At 33.4% G+C, this 18946-nt stretch overlaps 1 protein-coding gene across 1 annotated transcript in view; it reads right to left on the reverse strand.

Moving 5' to 3' along the window:
• LRRC7 (leucine rich repeat containing 7) overlaps positions 1-18946 on the reverse strand; it is a 570226-nt gene that overhangs the window by 110672 nt on the left and 440608 nt on the right. The window contains exons 12-15 of the mRNA XM_063697691.1: positions 8491-8620; positions 7326-7441; positions 3875-3944; positions 1587-1686 (exon numbers count right to left, since the gene is read on the reverse strand). Of these exons, the coding sequence (XP_063553761.1) occupies positions 1587-1686; positions 3875-3944; positions 7326-7441; positions 8491-8620 (416 nt within the window). The remainder of the gene's footprint in view (positions 1-1586; positions 1687-3874; positions 3945-7325; positions 7442-8490; positions 8621-18946) is intronic.

The following is an 18946-nucleotide window of genomic DNA, read 5'->3' on the forward strand; positions in this document are numbered from 1 at the left end:
TTATGGTAGAAAACGTGGAAAATTTAGTCTGTTTCCGTTAGTTTAAATATGTCAAATTAACAGGGAAATGGCTTATAAATCTTTTTTTTACATAAAATGTTGGCTAATCATAATATCTTCTTTGCAACATTATGGCAAAGATCACATGAAAATGCAATAAAAGTACTTAGTTAAGGCTAAATTCTTTTCCAAAGGAGGTCCTTTATCATATATGTCTTTCTTTGTTACAAGGCATTCTGAAAACTCATTTATTACACTCCTGCCTGGAAAACCAAAGGATGACTTAATTTAAGTTCGAGGAAACTTTTCAATTACCAACCTTTCTTTTCTCAAAGAAAAAAACAAAAACAAAAGCAAACTCAGCTAGGCTAATTCCTTAACACTACACCTTACCTAACTGAATCTACCTTGGGACAAATTAGGGATTCAATCTGTGAGATCATATCTCAGAAATGACCAGTGAATATGAGATACTTTTCATTTTTTCCCTATATTCTTTTGAAGTTAAATATTTTGATAATGTAGAGCTATTAAAATGAAAATATAAGTAAAGCTGCATGAATATAACATAATCCTTAAGATGTCTCTTATAAAATATGTAAACATGGTGGCTTTTCTTTTATCAATTCAAAAGGTTAATTTTATTGACTTACAAAAATGCATATTAAAACAATCTTTTCTTTTCCTACTTCTGTAGACAAAATTTAAAGAAAAATATCCTAAAATATTCCAAAATGATTCACTTACATTTGGGGGTCAAAGACTAAAGTCATTTATTATAATTATCCCTGGAAATAAGAAATACATAAACAAATGGTTTCTTTTACAAGTTGGCCTCATTCACATGGATTGGGTAGATTTAATCCATGGCTGGATTAAAATAAGTTTACTCTTCCAAGAATTATTGTTACTCCATAACTATAGAAAATGTGCATATCAGCTTGTGTTGGCTTGGGCTAAGGAGCCTATGCTAAGTTTCAAATAGCAAAGGACAAAAAGCTCTTTTAACCTTTTTAAATGAATAATGTGATCATAGAAGAGAAGATTTAATTATTGAAAAAGGATTTAGGGATATTGGTTAGGGGAACTCAACTTGAAAGAATGGTCTTATTTACAAGTATCTATTTATGGTTGACTTAGACCATGAAATAATTTGAGTCCAGAGATCATTGGACTAGATGTTTAAATTGTGTTCATGCAATAATTGAACACAGCAACTAAACCAGTTCATTGAAACTTCCTTAGGATCTGACTGCTCTTAGCTCATTTCAATTAGCTAGTTACCAGATTTGCTTTACTAGTCATGTGTCTTGCAATCCATAAAGAGAAATAGTTGCTCCTAAAAATCAACATTATTTTTATGTAAGATATAAAGATGAAGAGTTTTGTTTTGGAAGCTTATCTAAAATAGAGTAGAAAATAAGACTTATGCTTAAAGTACATCCCCAAATGATATTTGTGTGTCACGTAATTATCTTTATAAGCTTGTCCATGTGCCAGTACTCCTGGCCAGAGATCCGAATAAAATTAGTTATTTCTATCCATAATCATTATAAGTAGAGAAGAAATTTCTACTGACAATTTACCTTCATCACCACGAGGCTGCTGGGGAAACATGTAGTTAGTCAATACTCTTTGCTTTGTTTCTGGATGGGCTTCTGTTTGTAAAGGGATAAGGGCTTTGGACTAGAAGCAAAGAACATACAAATTAGATGAATACAATTGCAAATATATAACAGTCAATAGTCTGGTCTCACTCAGATAAATAAACATTGGGGGGAAAAAGTGAAAAAAGAAATAAAATAAGAAATTACAACATGAAATAATACTATTACTGAGGAATATTTTCATATTCTAAGATTTTCATAATAAAGTTTTCTTCTTCTTTAGTATATATATCCTTTTACAAAACTTATCAAAACCTATTCAACTGGGCAATGTCAGATTTAATCCTGAAGAGTTCAAAATGTGTTAAATTGTTTCAACTAAGTAAGCTTTTGGTACGGTTCTATATGCCTATTCATTTTCATGGATTATTGCCCTAGAAAGACAAACGGAATTTGCTATCAAATTCATGCTATGCAAGATCATCTATGAATTTAATTAGGTTAAAACAGCATTCACTTATTTATAAGAGATATTTTTATAGCCAAAGACAGGGTCCACTTTATAGATAAGCAACTGTACTTGTACCTGATCTATCATAATATATTGACCTCTGTGCATATTTCATTCTGTTATTAATTTGATTTCAGAAATATTCATTCTGAAGGGATATTCTAGAACTCTGATAGTCCATGTCAGAAATATATTGGAAATGATATTATCTAATATACTAAAAATCTGCTTATTTAATGACATTAATAGGAGTGAAACACAAAGGGGATTTTTGATATCAATTTGTCTCATGAAACTGAGTCATAACCACATTACATTACTGTTCTAAATAAAAGTTAAATGATACAGTCACTGCTCTGTTCATTCTCCCACAAGAATAGTAAATCATATTTTTTTCCCATAATGCAATACTGTGGAATATACTATTACATTAGCATAGTTCACATTGAGTCCAGAAATTATTTATGATGATATATTGATGCCTTGAAAAATCTATAGTTTATTGATAAGATTTGAATTTGAATTACTAATTTTTGACTCAGATGGAAGCAAATGCTGTAATTACTGTAGGAACACAAACAATATTCTTATATTTAGATTTTATAATTTGTAAAGGTTATGTTAAATTTTCCACAAGTGTCCAATGACTGTAAATATGAACAATTCACGTACCAGTAATGCTACTTTTATGCTCAGAAAATAATGATGAGCTAAATTCAAGATGAATTGTTTTCATTTAGCCATTCATATTTGAGGATAGGTGTTTCAAAATTTAAGGATCACAGAAAAAAGAGGACTAATAAACTATATAAAAATTGTCTATCATTAGTTCTTCTGTAGGCAAATCAGTTATCTTCAATGGTTTCTTGTTATTTTCCAGTTAATAAAATTATTTACTAATGCAATATTACTGATTCAATTAAAATCTGTTTTCAAGAGGATAAAAAATAATATCAAAACAATTTTACAGAAAATACTAATAGTTGCCAAAAAGATATTGCAAATTCCTTTTTTTTTTTTTTTTCTGAGACAGAGTCTCGCTGTGTCACCCAGGCTGGAGTGATCTAGGCTCACTGCAACCTGTGCCCCCCGGGTTCAAGTGATTCTCCTGCCTCAGCCTCCCGAGTAGCTGGGATTACAGGCATGCTGCTGTGCTGGGCTAATTTGGTATTTTTAATAGAGAAAGGGTTTCACCACATTGGTCAGGCTGGTCTTGAACTCCTGACCTCAAGTGATCTGTGTGCCTCGGCCTCCCAAAGTGTTGGGATTACAGCATGAGCCACCGCGCCCAGCCTGATATTTCAAATGTCATTAATGAAGCTTTTGAATTAAGTTGATTATAATTAAAAGGATAAGAAGAACGAGGAACATAGAGGATAATAATTCCCCGTTGTGGGGATTGCGGTAACAATTTCTTATTCTTTACCTTCAGAGATATAATTAAAGTACATCCTCTAAGGACCTACGTGTACCACCTAGAAGTTAAAAAGCTATAAAAATGATCATTTTGTGTATTAGATCTCAGAGAATTAAGTAGATGTTAAATAGAACTATTTAAGGAGGGTGGGGCTTACAGTACTGTTTTGACTTCAGCAATGTTTGAATTGCTATCTTTACAAAATTCTCTCTTTCTGGGGATAAAAACAATCTACATTTTGTAGCTGCTGTCAAAGGTATCTATTGGGAATAAATTAGTAATTCAAACTTTCAATTGTAGTTCATCTTAATAAATAAATCAGGCAATAAAACCTTTTACCTGATTGTCAGAAAGCCACAAAGCTGCAAGCTCTTTAAGTTTGGTAAATGAGAATGGTAAATTCTTCAATCTGCAAAAACACAAAAAGTCTAATAGCATGGGTAAAGATGGATAATAGTTCATTTCTAAGAATTATTTAAAATACTCTAACTTGTTGGTTTCATTCTTTTCTCGAATCCCTTCTCCATTGAGCAGCCTGAACAATATTTAAAAAAAATGAAAATATCCTATTTACAACCCTTCAAATACTTCCCTTTGTATCTGAATAAAAATAAAAAATGTTTAACATGTATGGTTAGAGCTTAAAAGGTCTGGCCCCTAAAAATCCCTCCAGAAGTTTATCTGCAACTCTTTTCCTGACTCAGTCCCATCAGGACAACTGGCTCTATCGGCCTGCTCTTTTTTCTGGAATACTCTCTCTCTTACTTCACTTTACTGAATCCCACGTATCTATTCACTCTTAGCTTAAATGCCGTCTTCTCAAAGAGGCTTTTCTTGACTCCTCATTTAAATTACTTCCCTCAATCTGGTTTCAAAGCACCTTGTATTTTCCTTCATGGAACATATTGCAGTTTTAAATTATACATTTATTTTTGTGATAATTTGCTTACTCTTTGCTATCCCTTGAAAACTAAACTGTAGGCTCCATGAGGGCAAAGGGCCATGCTTGTTTTACTACTAAAGGAAGGTACAGCTCCCAATATTATGTTGACCTTCAGCAAGTATGTTCTTTTGACCTTCATGCAATGTGTAGTAGATATTCAAAGGGGTAATCTTTAAAAAATTAGCACTTCTAAGATGTATAACTTGATATTAGCCTTGGTATTCAATCAAAATTATATATTTAGCTTTGGCTTCAGCCTTTGGAAGGCCAAAGTACTTCACACTATCTGCCATCCTTCAAATTATGCATGATCAACACATTGAGATCACATGGGTTACCATCAAAGCTAGTTAGCAAAGTGAGTAATACAAACAAGGCATGCCAATGAGACTTATTACTAACTTCTGGATATTCACTTTTGAATACAGATAAACATTTTAGATATAATATAGAATGAAAATTTCCTTGTCTTTAATGTATTAGAATTCTGTCAGCCAATAGACAAATAAATTTATTTTGATAATGGAAGTGGGCAATCTTACAGTAATTAAAAATTAATTTTATAGTTAATTTTATGAGCAAAAGCAGTTAAACACTTCTTAAAATCTAATAAATATGAAAAGAGATTGAAAGGCAATAGAAATATTAAAACTGCATTATATAGATAACTTTAGAAAAAATATAATAACCTTTCTGAGCTAATAAATATTTATAAAATATAAACATGAATATAAAGAATAACTGATATTAAATTATATCGCAATTCTTTTTTATATAATTGTTACAGTAACATTTATAACTTTAAGCCAAATTACCCCTAAAAGTTATTCCTAACTAAAAGTTATTTCAATTCACTTAAGCCAGAAATTGTGAAGTAAGATCTTATTGGGAGAGTTTTTCACAACGTATGGGGTATATTAAAAGCAGAATGTCAGTTCTGCTGCATTGAAATTACATGAGTGCAAAACTATCCAGAATCATGTAAACAACATCCATGATATCATCATCAATCCAGTCATAAATGTAGAATATGAAGAAACTGCTAGAAAAGGGCAAGGTACCCTTGATTTTCTTTCCTTTTCCAGTGACCTCTATTGCAAGTGAGCTCCTATTTGGTAACATAAATGTGCAGTACATTGACCACAGGAGCAATCTTGCAGCTGACAAGGCAGAGGAATCATTGTTCCTAACTATAATGTCAAACTTTAAAAATCTAGCACATTTTAAATACAAAATTATAATAATCATTACTTTTGGATGACATTTCTTATTTAATCTTTTCTCCAAACAGTTCCTTCTCTGGTGGTAATATTTAACTTTGGCCTAACTTTAGCTGAATATTGATTTTTATCTCTGCTTGATTTACTGATTGATTCATTAATTTAAAAATAGTAATTTGGCTCCATAGTATGTTCCAGCAACTGTACTAGGACATAACTTAAGCTTATATTTCTGTCCTGATGAAGTGATTTTAAACTTCTGATATTGTGAGCTCCTCTATGTATTATTCATAAATTTCACCCTAGCACCTGGCAGTGTGTCTGGCTCATTGCAGGTGAACTCAAATCTGCTACAGTTGTTGAATAAGTATCTTCAAAGTATTAATAGAACTTCTAATTATGGATCATTGATAATATTTGCTAAGTATATTTTGCATATGATGAATGAATTATTTTCATTCATAATACCAAGAATTTCCTAATCTTATTTATAACAATATAATTAGAGATTTTAAAAAACATCTTGCCAAAAGTCAGAAACAACTTTCAATGTATTTTCCTCATTTTCCAGGCTAGTAACACAGTCAGAAGAGGAAGCAAGGTTGGTTTGACATGACTTGCTCTTGATGCATAAAGCTTTGGTGCTTCCTTGTCACCTGATACTATAAATAACATTCCAAACTTTTTAATAAAAAGTTTTATTCCCTTATGTGGGAATATTATTAACTAATAAATGAAGTTTTAAAGTTCACATTTTTCCTTAAACTAAGAAACAAATGAGAATTCCAATGCTTATCCTGAAACTTCTAAAATCTGATTATTCTTATGATTCCATAAAAGCTAATCTTTGATCATTTCATTGCAAGTTCTCTCAGTTCCTTTTATTATCAATTGCCTAGTTGAAACTTATTGAAAACATAGAGCTCATGCATTATATTCTGTGATTATTTTATTTTCTTAGCAGTTATCTCTAGTCAATATTTGTTTTTATCCTTTCCTATTTGAGGATAATTATCTTTTATAGAGTAGGTGGAAACAAAGATGAATTGAGTTTTGCACTTTTTCTTTTTACCCATCTATCAATATAATGCCGTTATTGGAAGTAAAGGACCTATCCTTTCCTCATTCATCCTGCTCTAAACATGACTAAACAGCCATTTCGTTGTCAGTATTCTTATGAGCACTTTGATGGAATTGAAAATATACACATTGCCCAGTTAATTTGTTGGAGACCAAAATATAGACGTGAAAACACAAATGTGTGCATACATACATACATAGATATGCACATTTTTATTAATATATTTTATATATTTTTATTATAGTTTTCCATGTCTTCATATTATTATGCTTTCTGCATATGGGAAGGCTTTTGTATATAAATTTGTGTGATTCATATTTATATAATTTTAATACATTACATATGCTTTTGATATAATCAAATAACAAAATTCAGAAATAGTTGGTTTAAAAAATAATTTACCTTCTGCTATTTTAAGGAAAGTATCAGTATTTGCATTCCGTATATGTCAAAACGCAGAAAATGTTATCAAAACTATAGGCAAGAAAACTATAATTTGCTTTCAGCAAATAACTAATATGTGATTGTGAAATGTTGCAAAAATACCTGTTGTCACTCAAATTTAGGACTCTTAGTTTCTGCATCTGTCCAATCTCTTCAGGAAGAAATTCTAATTTGTTGGAGCGTAGAGACATGACTGTTACATTCTTACAACTTCCAATCTGTAGGTAACAAAAGAAAATAGGTAAAAAAATCAGAGCACAATACTATTTTTATATTAATTTTTCTAATTTTTAAAACAATTTAGTAGATTTTCTTATTTTTAACTTTTAACATGTGCATTGTTTTGTTTTTATAATATAGCTCTTTAAAATATACGTATATTATATATATTATTTTAGATATTAAGGGAATTTATACCAAATTTTCTTTTACATATTAAAAATGAAGAATTTTCTTTATAATTTTATGCTTAAAATACTTGCTAACATTATTGTTTTCATATATCATATAATTTTGTCTGTCGAAGTGAGTACTAATATATCTTTGTTTATAACAGAAGATCATACACACTCAAAAATACAATATTGTTGACATTTCCTAGGCAAAGTTAGTTTTGCTTCACATTAAAGTGTTTTTTGTCATTTTTAATAATATGTTTTGGCTCTAAAATAATTATATATTGTTTATTGTTGCATCATTATAAGAGTGTTTAGTAGAAAATGCTCAATTGAAAATGTACTTCACATACAGCAAACTTGAGCACCAAGTAAATTAAAAAAATATACTTTATACTTTTTTGATATTAGTAAGTAAAATCCCACTTAGATGTAAAAATTAACAGAATCTCTTGGTGGATCCAGAAGTTAAAATAATATTATAATGCAACATGATACCTTAAAAAGCATATGTACATTTAAAAAGTTTGCTACAGAAATATAAATGTAATTACTCCAAAATATTATTTATAACTATTCTGAAAACCAAAAGATATAAATTAACTGACTTTAAATGTTATTTCCTAGCATTAATTAACTTTTATTTTCTTACTTTTATTTGCATGCGAGATTTAAGTCAAATGCAATTTCTGGGTCAAATATAAGAACTTGTCATTTAAAATAGAATAATTAGCAAATATATATGTAGATAATTCCTATATATATATTCACAGCTCAACTCATGAATCTACATTGCTATTCTACCTGTTAAGATTTTACTCCAAAACAGATTAATTAAAAGTTAATAAATAGAAAACAAGTTTATTTCTCACTTCTCTGGGTAATTCTGGAAGGAAATTCTCATCAACTGCTAATGTCCGAAGACTATGAAGGTAGCCAATAGTAGAAGGTAGTGACTCCAGTTCATTACAGCTACAGTCAAATTCTTCTAATAAAGATAAACTGAAAAGTTAAATACATTAGTTAGACATTTTAAAAGTTTAGATAGGAAAATGTTTTGAAAAAGCCACATATCCAAAATTCACCAAAACAAAAGTTATTCATGTGGTGACAACATAATATTATATAATTTACCAGTTCAAATGATTTAATACTATCAAATAAATGGTTTAACTTGGTAAAATAAATATAGTTTACTTTTTTCCTTTCTAAATTTACCTGTTATTTAACAGCCATTGAAAACGACAAAATAATTTTTCATTTGTTTACAACTTAGGTGTTCTTTGTAGCCAGATGTTCAGAATGTGTATCCTTGGAATGAGTGACTATAACTGTCATGGGGTAAGGAGAAGGGTGGAGAGGGCAGGTCCAGGGGATGATTGAGTTGGGAGAAACAATAAAAACAAAACATTGATAAAATGTTAGGTATTTTACTAAGCATTTTAGAGATTAAAGAAAAAAAAAACCACCAATTCTCTTCCTCATAAAAACTATTTAAGATATGTAATATTTTAAAGCCCATTTTACAGATAAGAAAATTGAGGCTTAAAGGGGCTAACTTCTTCAAGGCCACACAAAATAACAACTCTGGGAATTAAATGCAGACAGTAGAGAGTCACTGTATCATCCTGCCTCTTAGCAGGTGCTACGGACAGGGCTCATTTCAGCCTGCAGATGTGTTTTGTTTGATTTATATAGTGGTATTTTAGAAAGTGTTAAATTATTTAAGTATTTAAAATTTTACATAATGATCCAGAGTTTTGATGCCTCTTGAAACAGAGAAAGCTCTGTCAATACGGGGTCTGTATTCTTCCATGACAAGTAATGGAAATGGATTAATAGCTGCTGCCTTCAAGTGGGCATAATTCTTCAGTTTGCCTCCAGTTTGTCACAATCCCTACCAGTCCATACTTAGCCGGCTTTACTTCAGATCTACAGAAAGGAATTGTATAGCTGTACATTGAAGTTATCACAAGGCAACAAGATACTTCAATGCCTGGTTTGAGATAGCTGGGAAAAAAGGGCCTGGCACAGAGTAAGCACCAGATACATTGCAGTTGGTGTTGGTATTGTTGAAATTATTATTAAACTGTTCTTACTATTCGTATTATATTGCTATTATTATAATAGGAAGGAACCCCCAGGGGTGAAGATTCTACCAATGTAAAGGGAAAAATGAATTTGAGTTAGGTGGAGTAAGGTTGTAGAATTAGAATCCTTTGTTTTTCTTTTGTTGAGATGTAGTCTTGCTCTGTCATCCAGGCTGGAGTGCAGTGGCACAAACTCAGCTCACTGCAACCCCCACTTCCTGGGTTCAAGTGATGCTCCTGTCTCAGCCTCCCAAGTAGCTGGGATATAGGCTCCTGCCACCACGCCCAGCTAATTTTTGTATTTTTAGTAGAGATGGGGTTTTGCCATGTTGGCCAGGCTGGTCTCAAACTCCTGACCTCAAGTAATCTACCTTCCTCAGCCTCCCAAAGTGCTGGGATTACAGGCATGAGCCACTGTGCCTGGTCAGCATCCTTTTTTATGTTAAAACTAGTTAGCTTGAATGCAATTTGCTTCCATTATTTATTTAACAATTGAACACAGAAATTAAGCATATGGGTTGAAGTCAGAATGGATTTGTGTCCCAGCTTTGTAACTTACTAACTGTATTATCTTGGGTATCAATAAATTAAATACAGACCACCACAGCTCAAAAAACAAAGCAGATTTTATTTATCTGATATGCAACGGAATACATCAGGGAAGAAATTCACTGAGTAGCACTCTGAGGGGAAAAATCAGTGACTGAGGGGCTGGTGATAGTGGGTCATGATGATTATACTCACTAAGGGTTGAAAATTTGCATTATAGAGAGGGTGGGATGAGTGCACAAGTCTGTGTGCAGCTAAGCAAGTCAAGTACCACTGTCCATGGGTCATGAAAAAGTCTAATGCAATTAGGATCAGTCTGACTCTGACCAAGGTCATTCAAACTTCATCACCTTAACAGATTCAGCTGATTAGAATGAGTTGTGGTGAAAAACAGCATTCAATTTTGAGTAACAGCTCTTAGGAAAGTATTGCTTAAGTAAAAATTTTTCCTTTTATATTGACAAATCATAGAAATTCTCTCTAAGCTGGAGATTCTTTATATTTACAACGAGGATACTAATAATGCCTGCCTCATGCAGTTGCTCTAAAATGAAATGTTATTAAGAACTTAGCACAGTACCTGTCATAAAATACATGTTCAGTACATTTTTCCTCTTATTATCAGTAAACCAGTTAAATTTGTTTCAACATCCTTTGAGGCCCCTTGTTTGCAGGGATGGTTATGTTGCTGGGATGCCAAGTGTACATAACTGTGTTACTCTGTGTATGTGTGTTTATGGGGGCAGGAATCCATATATGTGAGGGATCTAGTAACAGAGTTTGTTTCTCAAAAAAAAAAAAAAAGAAAGAAAAAAAAAAGAAAGTCTAGCACTGGGTCTTACATATATAATGCACTCAATAAATTTTTTAGAATTGCATAAAAGAGGTCTCTATCAATAGTTTGGGGTCGTGTACTCAGCAAGGAGTCATAAATACTAGGAATTTTTTAAAATAAAAATTACAGATTTATGTTCAGGGGCAGAAGCTAAAGAAGGTATTTAATGAAAATAATATAATTAAGGTTTCTCTCTTTTTTCTTTTTTTTTTAATAAAAACATGTATTGAAGTTAGTCTTGGTCTTGGTAAGGTGGTTGTCACCTTGCACAATTCCAGTGTGTGAACATTTCAGTTGTCATGTTTCATTCAACAACACCAGTCTCCCAACAAACTGGCTCAAATTTCAGTTACCTTGGTATTCAGATGAGTAACTGCATCTCAGTTTCTTCAGTCCACATATTACAATGTGAATAACAGATGTACATTGTGATCAGTGACCGGTCACGTTACTTCCTTCAAAGTCTGTCAATGATTGGTCATTGCCCTTCTGTTATTTGGCTCACACACAGACAGCAAAACATGTGTTGCCTTCCTGTCTCTCAGCAGTAGACAGATACTATAGACCAAATAATTTAACCATTAAAGCACTACAACTATTGGATAATGCTCTTGGTCACCCTAATTCTCTTGGAGATTGAAATTAAAATGTGAAAATTTGCTTTATATCACCAAGGAAAACGTCATTAATCCAGCCTATAGACCAAGGAGTTATTTCAACTTTTAAAGTGTATTATCTTAAACAGACTTTTGAATAGGCTATTCATGCTACAACTGGTGATCATGCAGTTTCTTTACCTGTGTTCTAGATGAAATATGACATGAAACATACAATTTAAAACATTCAAGCATCATGGCAGAAAGTAACAATAAGTAATATGCATAGAGCATAGAATAAACTTTTAGCACTGTGATGGTTAATACTGAATGTGAACTTGATTGGATTGAGGGATACAAAGTATTAATTCTGGGTGTGTCTGTGTAGGTGTTGCCAAAAGAGATTAACATTTGAGTCAGTGGGCTGGAGAAGGCAGATCCACCCTTAATCTGGTGGGAACAATCTAATCAGCTTCCAGTGAATGTAAAGCAGGCAGAAAAATGTGAAAAGGTGAGATGGGCCTAGCCCCCCAGCCTACATCTTTCTCCTGTGCTGGATGCTTCCTGCCCTCAAACATTGGACTCCAGGTTCTTCAGTTCTGGGACTAGGAGTGGCTTCCTTGCTCCTCAGCTTGCTGACAGCCTATTGTGGGACCTTCATCGTATAAGTTAATACTTAATAAGCTCATATATATATATATATATATATATATATATATATATATATATATATATATATATCTGATTAGTTCTATTCCCCTAAGAGAACCCTGACTAATACAAGCACATTGTACAAATAAATTTGAATCTAACGTAAATGAAATCATAGAAGAAATAGTTGCCCATGGGAATGCTGACACTGCTACAACTAGAAAGACTCTAGATAAGCTTCCAGAGGACCTAGTGAAGGCAAACTTATATACATAAATGAGGAAAGTGTGATGAAAAGAATGAAGATGTCCCAGAGGAAGTTGCTGGCAATAAACCTCACATTAAAGGAACTTTCAGAGATATCTCATGACACTGAAAGCACAAAAGATAAAATTTTGGAAGTGGATCTAAACTTAAAAGGAACATGACAATTCATTAATGCAAAGAAAAGATGTTCACACTGTTTAACAACATATCATGAAAAGAAGGCAAGCATTGTTCAAACTAACCCTGATATGTTTTTTAAATTAAAATAAGCCTTAATTCTCAGTGTTTCTAATGTTTAATATTACATTATACAAAAATAACTATTAGTTTTACTATTTTTTTCATTTTTCCTATGCATTTGTAACCTACATTAACAGTATTTAAAGCTTGGACAAAAGGTTTTAAAGACCTTTTCTAAGAACAATCATAATGTTTCCCATTGATTATTAAGACTGTTTTGCACAGTTTCAGATTGCAAGGTCATTTTTACGATCCCTGTGAAATATTGTGATTTATAAGAAGAAATACATATTTGACCTTCATCCAGTTCTTGGCACAGAATTCCTAAAACCCTTGGAATTGCCAAAGTGATAAGCGTCTTTCTGAATGCTAATGAAATGACTTATGGCTAAGGGCTCTGGGATAGCCTCAGAATGGGGGCTGGTTGCCAAGGGAACCACCTTGTGATTAGAGGGCTGGAAGTTTCGGTCTCACCCCCTTACCTCTGGGGAGGGGAGAGAGACTGAAGGTTGAGTTGATCAGCAATGGGCAATGATGTGATCCATCAGGCCAATATAATGAAGACTCCACAAAAACCCAAAAGGTCAAGGCTTGGAGAGCTTCCATGTTGCTAAACACATAGAAATGCTGGGCAGGTGGCACACCCAGCAAGGACATGGAAGCTCCTCATCCCTTCTCACACACCTTTCCTTTTGTACCTGTTCATGTGGCTGCTCATTTGTATCCCTTGTAATATTCTTTATAATAAACTGGTTAATGTGTTTTCCTGATTTTTGTGAGCTATTCTAGCAAGTGATTAAACCTCAGAAGGGAGTGATAGGAAGCCCCAATTTATAGGTGGTCAGCCAGAAGTACAGGAGGCCTGGACTTGTGATTGGCATCTGAAAAAGGGGGATAGTTTTGTGGGACTGAGCCCTGAACCTGTGGGATCTGATTCTAACTTCAGGTAGATGTGTCGAAATTGAGTTAAATTGTAGGGCACCCAGCTGGTATCCACAGAGAACTGCAGAGTTGCTTGGTGTGGGAAATCCCATACACATCAGCGATCAAAACTAGTCTGTGTTGAGTGTTGATAATTCAGTAGGAAAAACACATATTGGTGATTTCTTTCCTTCCTTCCTTCCTTCCTTCCTTCCTTCCTTCCTTCCTTCCTTCCTTCCTTCCTTCCTTTCTTTCTTTCTTTCTTTCTTTCTTTCTTTCTTTCTTTCTTTCTTTCTTTCTTTTTTTGAGACTGAGTCTTGCTCTGTGGCCCAGGCTGGAGTGCAGTGTTGCGATCTTGGCTCACTGCAGCCTCTGCCTCCCGGGTTCAAGTGATTCTCCTTCCTCAGCCTCCCAAGTAGCTGGGAATACAGGCGCCCACAATTGTTTGGTGATTTCTATACAGTCCCGCACTACTCTGCAGAGCAAGGACTTCCTGTATTAAAAAAACATTTTGACTGCACCATGGGCAATAAGGAATTAATAATTTAGAGCCTGAAAGTATTTTACATCTTTGGGTTGCAACAAAGATCTTCCAGATGCAAAACACATATTCCTCAATGATCTCTAAAATTCCAAAGATTCAAACTCATAACCTACAATTCCAGCTGACCTTATTGGTGGCTATTTTGTTAAAAATCATTTAAGATGTTTTAATACAAAATCCGGTATTAAAACAGTTATCATATTTAATCAGATTGCCACTGACATTTGTAATGAAGTAAAAAAAAAAAGACCAAAGGTTACCTTTATTTTCTCAGATGCTTTATTTTTATAATTGTGGAAAGTAAAAATAAGTTGCAAAGAATGTGTGAAGTACTTTAAAGCAGTGTTTCCCAAACTTCAGTGTGCATGCCAGTTACAAGGAGAACTTAATAAAATGCAGATTATGATTCAGTGGTTTGGGGAGAGGCCCAGGTCCTGCATTTATAACCAGCTCCTAGATGATGAGATGCTGCCAGTGCAGGGGCCACACAATAAGTTGCAAGGATTTAAATAAAACCTTTCCAAATCTATCAACAGTATCATTTAAACACATAAAATAGACATACCAATAAATGCTAAACTACATATAAATATTACAATAGTTGTGTTTAGGTCATGTATGCTTCAGAATGAATGATGCTACTGGGGGTAATAATGTTTGAAATCAGCAGTATTGACTTCAGTTTCTAAAAATATTCTGTACAGTTTTCTCTACTTTAGTTTCATGTTTATGAGTTGCTCTTGGATAGGAAAATATTACTGTATCATTAACCCTCAATTACCTAGCTAATAGGGAAGAAAGATTGTGAATATACTACATAGATAATTTATAATTTCACTTTAACATCATTGGTGACCATTAGATATAATTAATCTATGATCAATGTAGATGATAATAAATATAAAAATAATTGGCTTTGGGCTTCACCTTCTTAATTCACTTTTAATTCTTAACAGAAGTAATATAATTCAGTGGAAAATATTCAGACAGGCGTGGGCTCCAATTCTAGTGTAGATACTTAATAGCTGAGTGACCTTTATCTACTATTAACCCCTGTTTTTTCACCTATAAAACTGGTTGATAACATCTAACATACAGAGTTTCAATGAAGATTAAATATATGCAAAACCCCTGAATGCTAAATGGAATAGATATCACATCCCATTAAAGTGGTCTGTTACGAGGTAGAGTACCCGGAAAAAAAAAAAAAAAGAATCTTGAACAATCTATTTCTGAAACATGTAAAAGTTGTCCTGCGATATTCCCTTGTTAAGATCAGTGGTTTCATAAAACAAAACTGCCTTCTATTCCACAAAATGTAAAATTGTTTAGTAATATGTGGGGGAGGTAAATTTCAGATGACTCTGAAGAACTGTTATTGTATTAACAAAGATTTAGTAGAGAAGTAGAGAGGAATATAGGACAGAGAGACAGGCAGGGTGGTAGAGGCAGGGAGGAAGGGAAGGAGGAAGAGGGAAAGAGAGAGAGAGAGGGAGAGAGAGTGGGGGGGGGAGAGGGAGGGAGAGAGAGAGAGAGAGAGAGAGAGAGAGATTTTTGTTTGGCAAAAGTGAGCTGCTTAACTATTCACTGTCTAAAAATGCCAGTATAACCGAAAGTAGACACCCAACTGCAGCCAGGAAGCTGGGATTGGAGTCTAGACACTAATAATTACTAGTTACTTAATTACTGTGTACCTCAGTTTCATCACTGAGCAAAAGTGGGTGACAGCAGTACTTAACCACGTGTCATAAGGCCTAAACACACATAAAGGAATTAGTACATGTAAAACACTTAGAATGGGCATATAGCAAATGTTAAGTAACTTTTGCTACTATACTCATTTTCAGAGATTCTACAATCAATTTCATTTGATTTAGGCTAGGAATCAAGTTTTAGGTTCCATTCTTAATTTTCTTTTTAACATTACATAAGTTGCTTGGGCTGCTTCTAAATAATGGTAGGAAATTTGCAAACTTTAGTCAGACTAATTCTTTTCTATACTGTTTTCCAAATAAAACACACCCCATTTTAGTACCAAATCTCACGGCCTATGCTGAATTCAGTGAAAGTATGACAAAAACGCATTCATTAGAAACATAATCATCTAGATTTTACCTCTGAAATGTTGAGTGATTTTAAGCAGCTATCATTATCATAGAGATAATAAACTTTTCATTTGAACCCAATTTTCCCATCTATCTAAAACAACTAGAAACCTTTGCTTTCCTTTTCACTATTTAGAAAGTTGATTAGACTGCTTGAAAATAAAATTTGCAAAAAAATTACATTAGATTATTGGAGAAAAATATCATCCAAATGTGAAACATTGTTTAAAGTATTTTTTAGTGAACAGATCTGCAACCGATGAGTAGAGAATAGGTTCATTCATTAGCAAATACTATTTTTTTTTTTAAAAGATACTATATGTTCCAAGTTGGGAGACTGAAAGATTTCTTAACTAATGAAAAATATGGAAACATTTCATGCATGCAGGAGTAAGTACTGCAATTAATATTTGCCCACAGGACATAAACAGTCACAATTCTGAAATGCTGGGGAAGGAAGTGGAGGAGGAAGTAGGCAGTGAAGGAGGATGACTCTTAAATGGATATCATTAGTGGTTTTGTGCTTTAACTGAAATCTTATACAATCATCAATGAAATTCCATTTGATCATTTCTTTGTACTTTTCTCAATAACTTTGTGTGTGCTGATGTGAAGATGCCTTTATTACTCTGGCAAATGCATTATTTTTTTTCTTTTCTTTTTTAAATTGCTCTAAGTTCTTTGACTTGAAAACCAACTGCTATGATTCAAAACAGTTTATTCTTCAGGACTCTGTCACAAAGCATGGAAACAATTTCAAACACCTCATCTCCTAAGAGTAGATGTTGTAAGTTTAAAAGATATATGTTATGGATTGAATGTTTTCCTCCAAAATTCATATGTTGAAGTGTTAATCCCCAATGTGATGGTATTTGGAGATGGGGCCTTAGGGAGGTAATTTAGAGTTGGATAAAGTCATAAGGGTGGGGCCCTCATGATGGGATTAATGCCTTTACAAGAAGAGAAACCAGGGCTTGTTCTTCCCTCCGACAACCAACCCATGCAAAGAGGAGGTCACGTAAACTCACAGCAACATGGTGGTCGCCTACAAGCCAAGAGAAGAGGGCTCAGAATAAAACCTACCTTGCTGGTGCCTTGGACTTGGACTCCCCAGCTTCCACAACTGTGAGAAGTAAACATCTATTGTTTATGCCACCCCATCCATGATATTTTGTTATGTTAGCCCGAGCAGACTAAGACATTGTACTATTACTACATTTGCAAATACTTATATTTTTCTTTTTTAGAACCAGATATTTCATTCATGTTATATCACCAAACCTCATATAGATGAACATAAGCAATGATCAGTAAATAAATGTCTTTTTGGATTTTACTATTAATAAAATAATGACTGTAATAATTTATTGAAGGCTATCTAGTTCTAAGTGCCACAACAATTTCTGACAATTATTATTATTTCCATTTTACAGATGAGAAAAATGTGGCTCTGAGACATGAAATGACTTGCCCATGGTCAGTTAGTGAATGGGTGGAGGAGCCAGGATCAAAACCAAAGTCTAGTTCCAAGGCTTGCAAACAATCCTCTGGGCCATACTGTCTTGGCACAATGAAGGAAATGAGAAATGTTCAAGACATGATCCAGCCCTCAAGGAGCCTATATTCTAGTTGAGAAGACATGGCAAAATAAGCAAAAAGTTAAATGATGATACAAAAGATAAATATGAGACTGATATTACATCTGGAAAAAGAAATGATAAGTTAGCAGTGTTTCTTTAACTTGTATACAGAGTCCTCCAAAATTATTTGTCCATGAAGCTTGCTTTTATGTCATAGCTATTAATGACCTTTGGCAAGTCACTTCACATCTCAAAGCCACATGTATTACCCTTCAGGATTCTGATGCCCATAGAGAGGAAGGGATTTATCTAGCTTTGCATAGACACTTAGATTTTTTGATTCCTAGTCCAGCAGTCTTTCTGTTTGACCACACTCTACGAAGGAATAGCTTTTAAAAACAACCATTCAGATTTCTAAGTTTTTATTGCTTTTACCCAAGACCACAAAGGAAAGAACATAAGGCTCAGTCTGTGGTATCTCCTTCGCAGCTAGACTTATGGGACCCACTGAATGACCAAATATGAAGTTATTTACAAAATAACATATTTACAACTATCACATATATAAAGACGCATCACATATAGTTCAGTTAACAGCTTGGCATTGAAGTCTGGTGACTTCTCTCTGCTTCTGTTTCTGTATCTGTTGATAAGGACATAATACATATCAAATAATGCTAATGAGGCCTTTAAGTAAATAAGATAATACCTGTAAAGAAAGCACCAAACATGAGGTCTGGAACACTGTGAGTACAAAAAAAGGTGCTCATTGTTATTTGATATTCAACTCTTAGAGCTGCTGAAACTCCCAGGCACATAGTAAGGTTCAGCAACAACAAAATAACTAATTTTACAAGTCATTTGGCACAAATGTCATGGAATCCATTTTAACTGTGAAAAATGAATTCTTCCAGGAGTTTTTAAGATAAGTCTGAAATACTGAAATATTC

This window comes from Gorilla gorilla, chromosome 1 (genome assembly GCF_029281585.2).
Source record: "Gorilla gorilla gorilla isolate KB3781 chromosome 1, NHGRI_mGorGor1-v2.1_pri, whole genome shotgun sequence".
In the NCBI taxonomy this organism is placed as follows: Eukaryota; Metazoa; Chordata; class Mammalia; order Primates; family Hominidae; genus Gorilla; species Gorilla gorilla.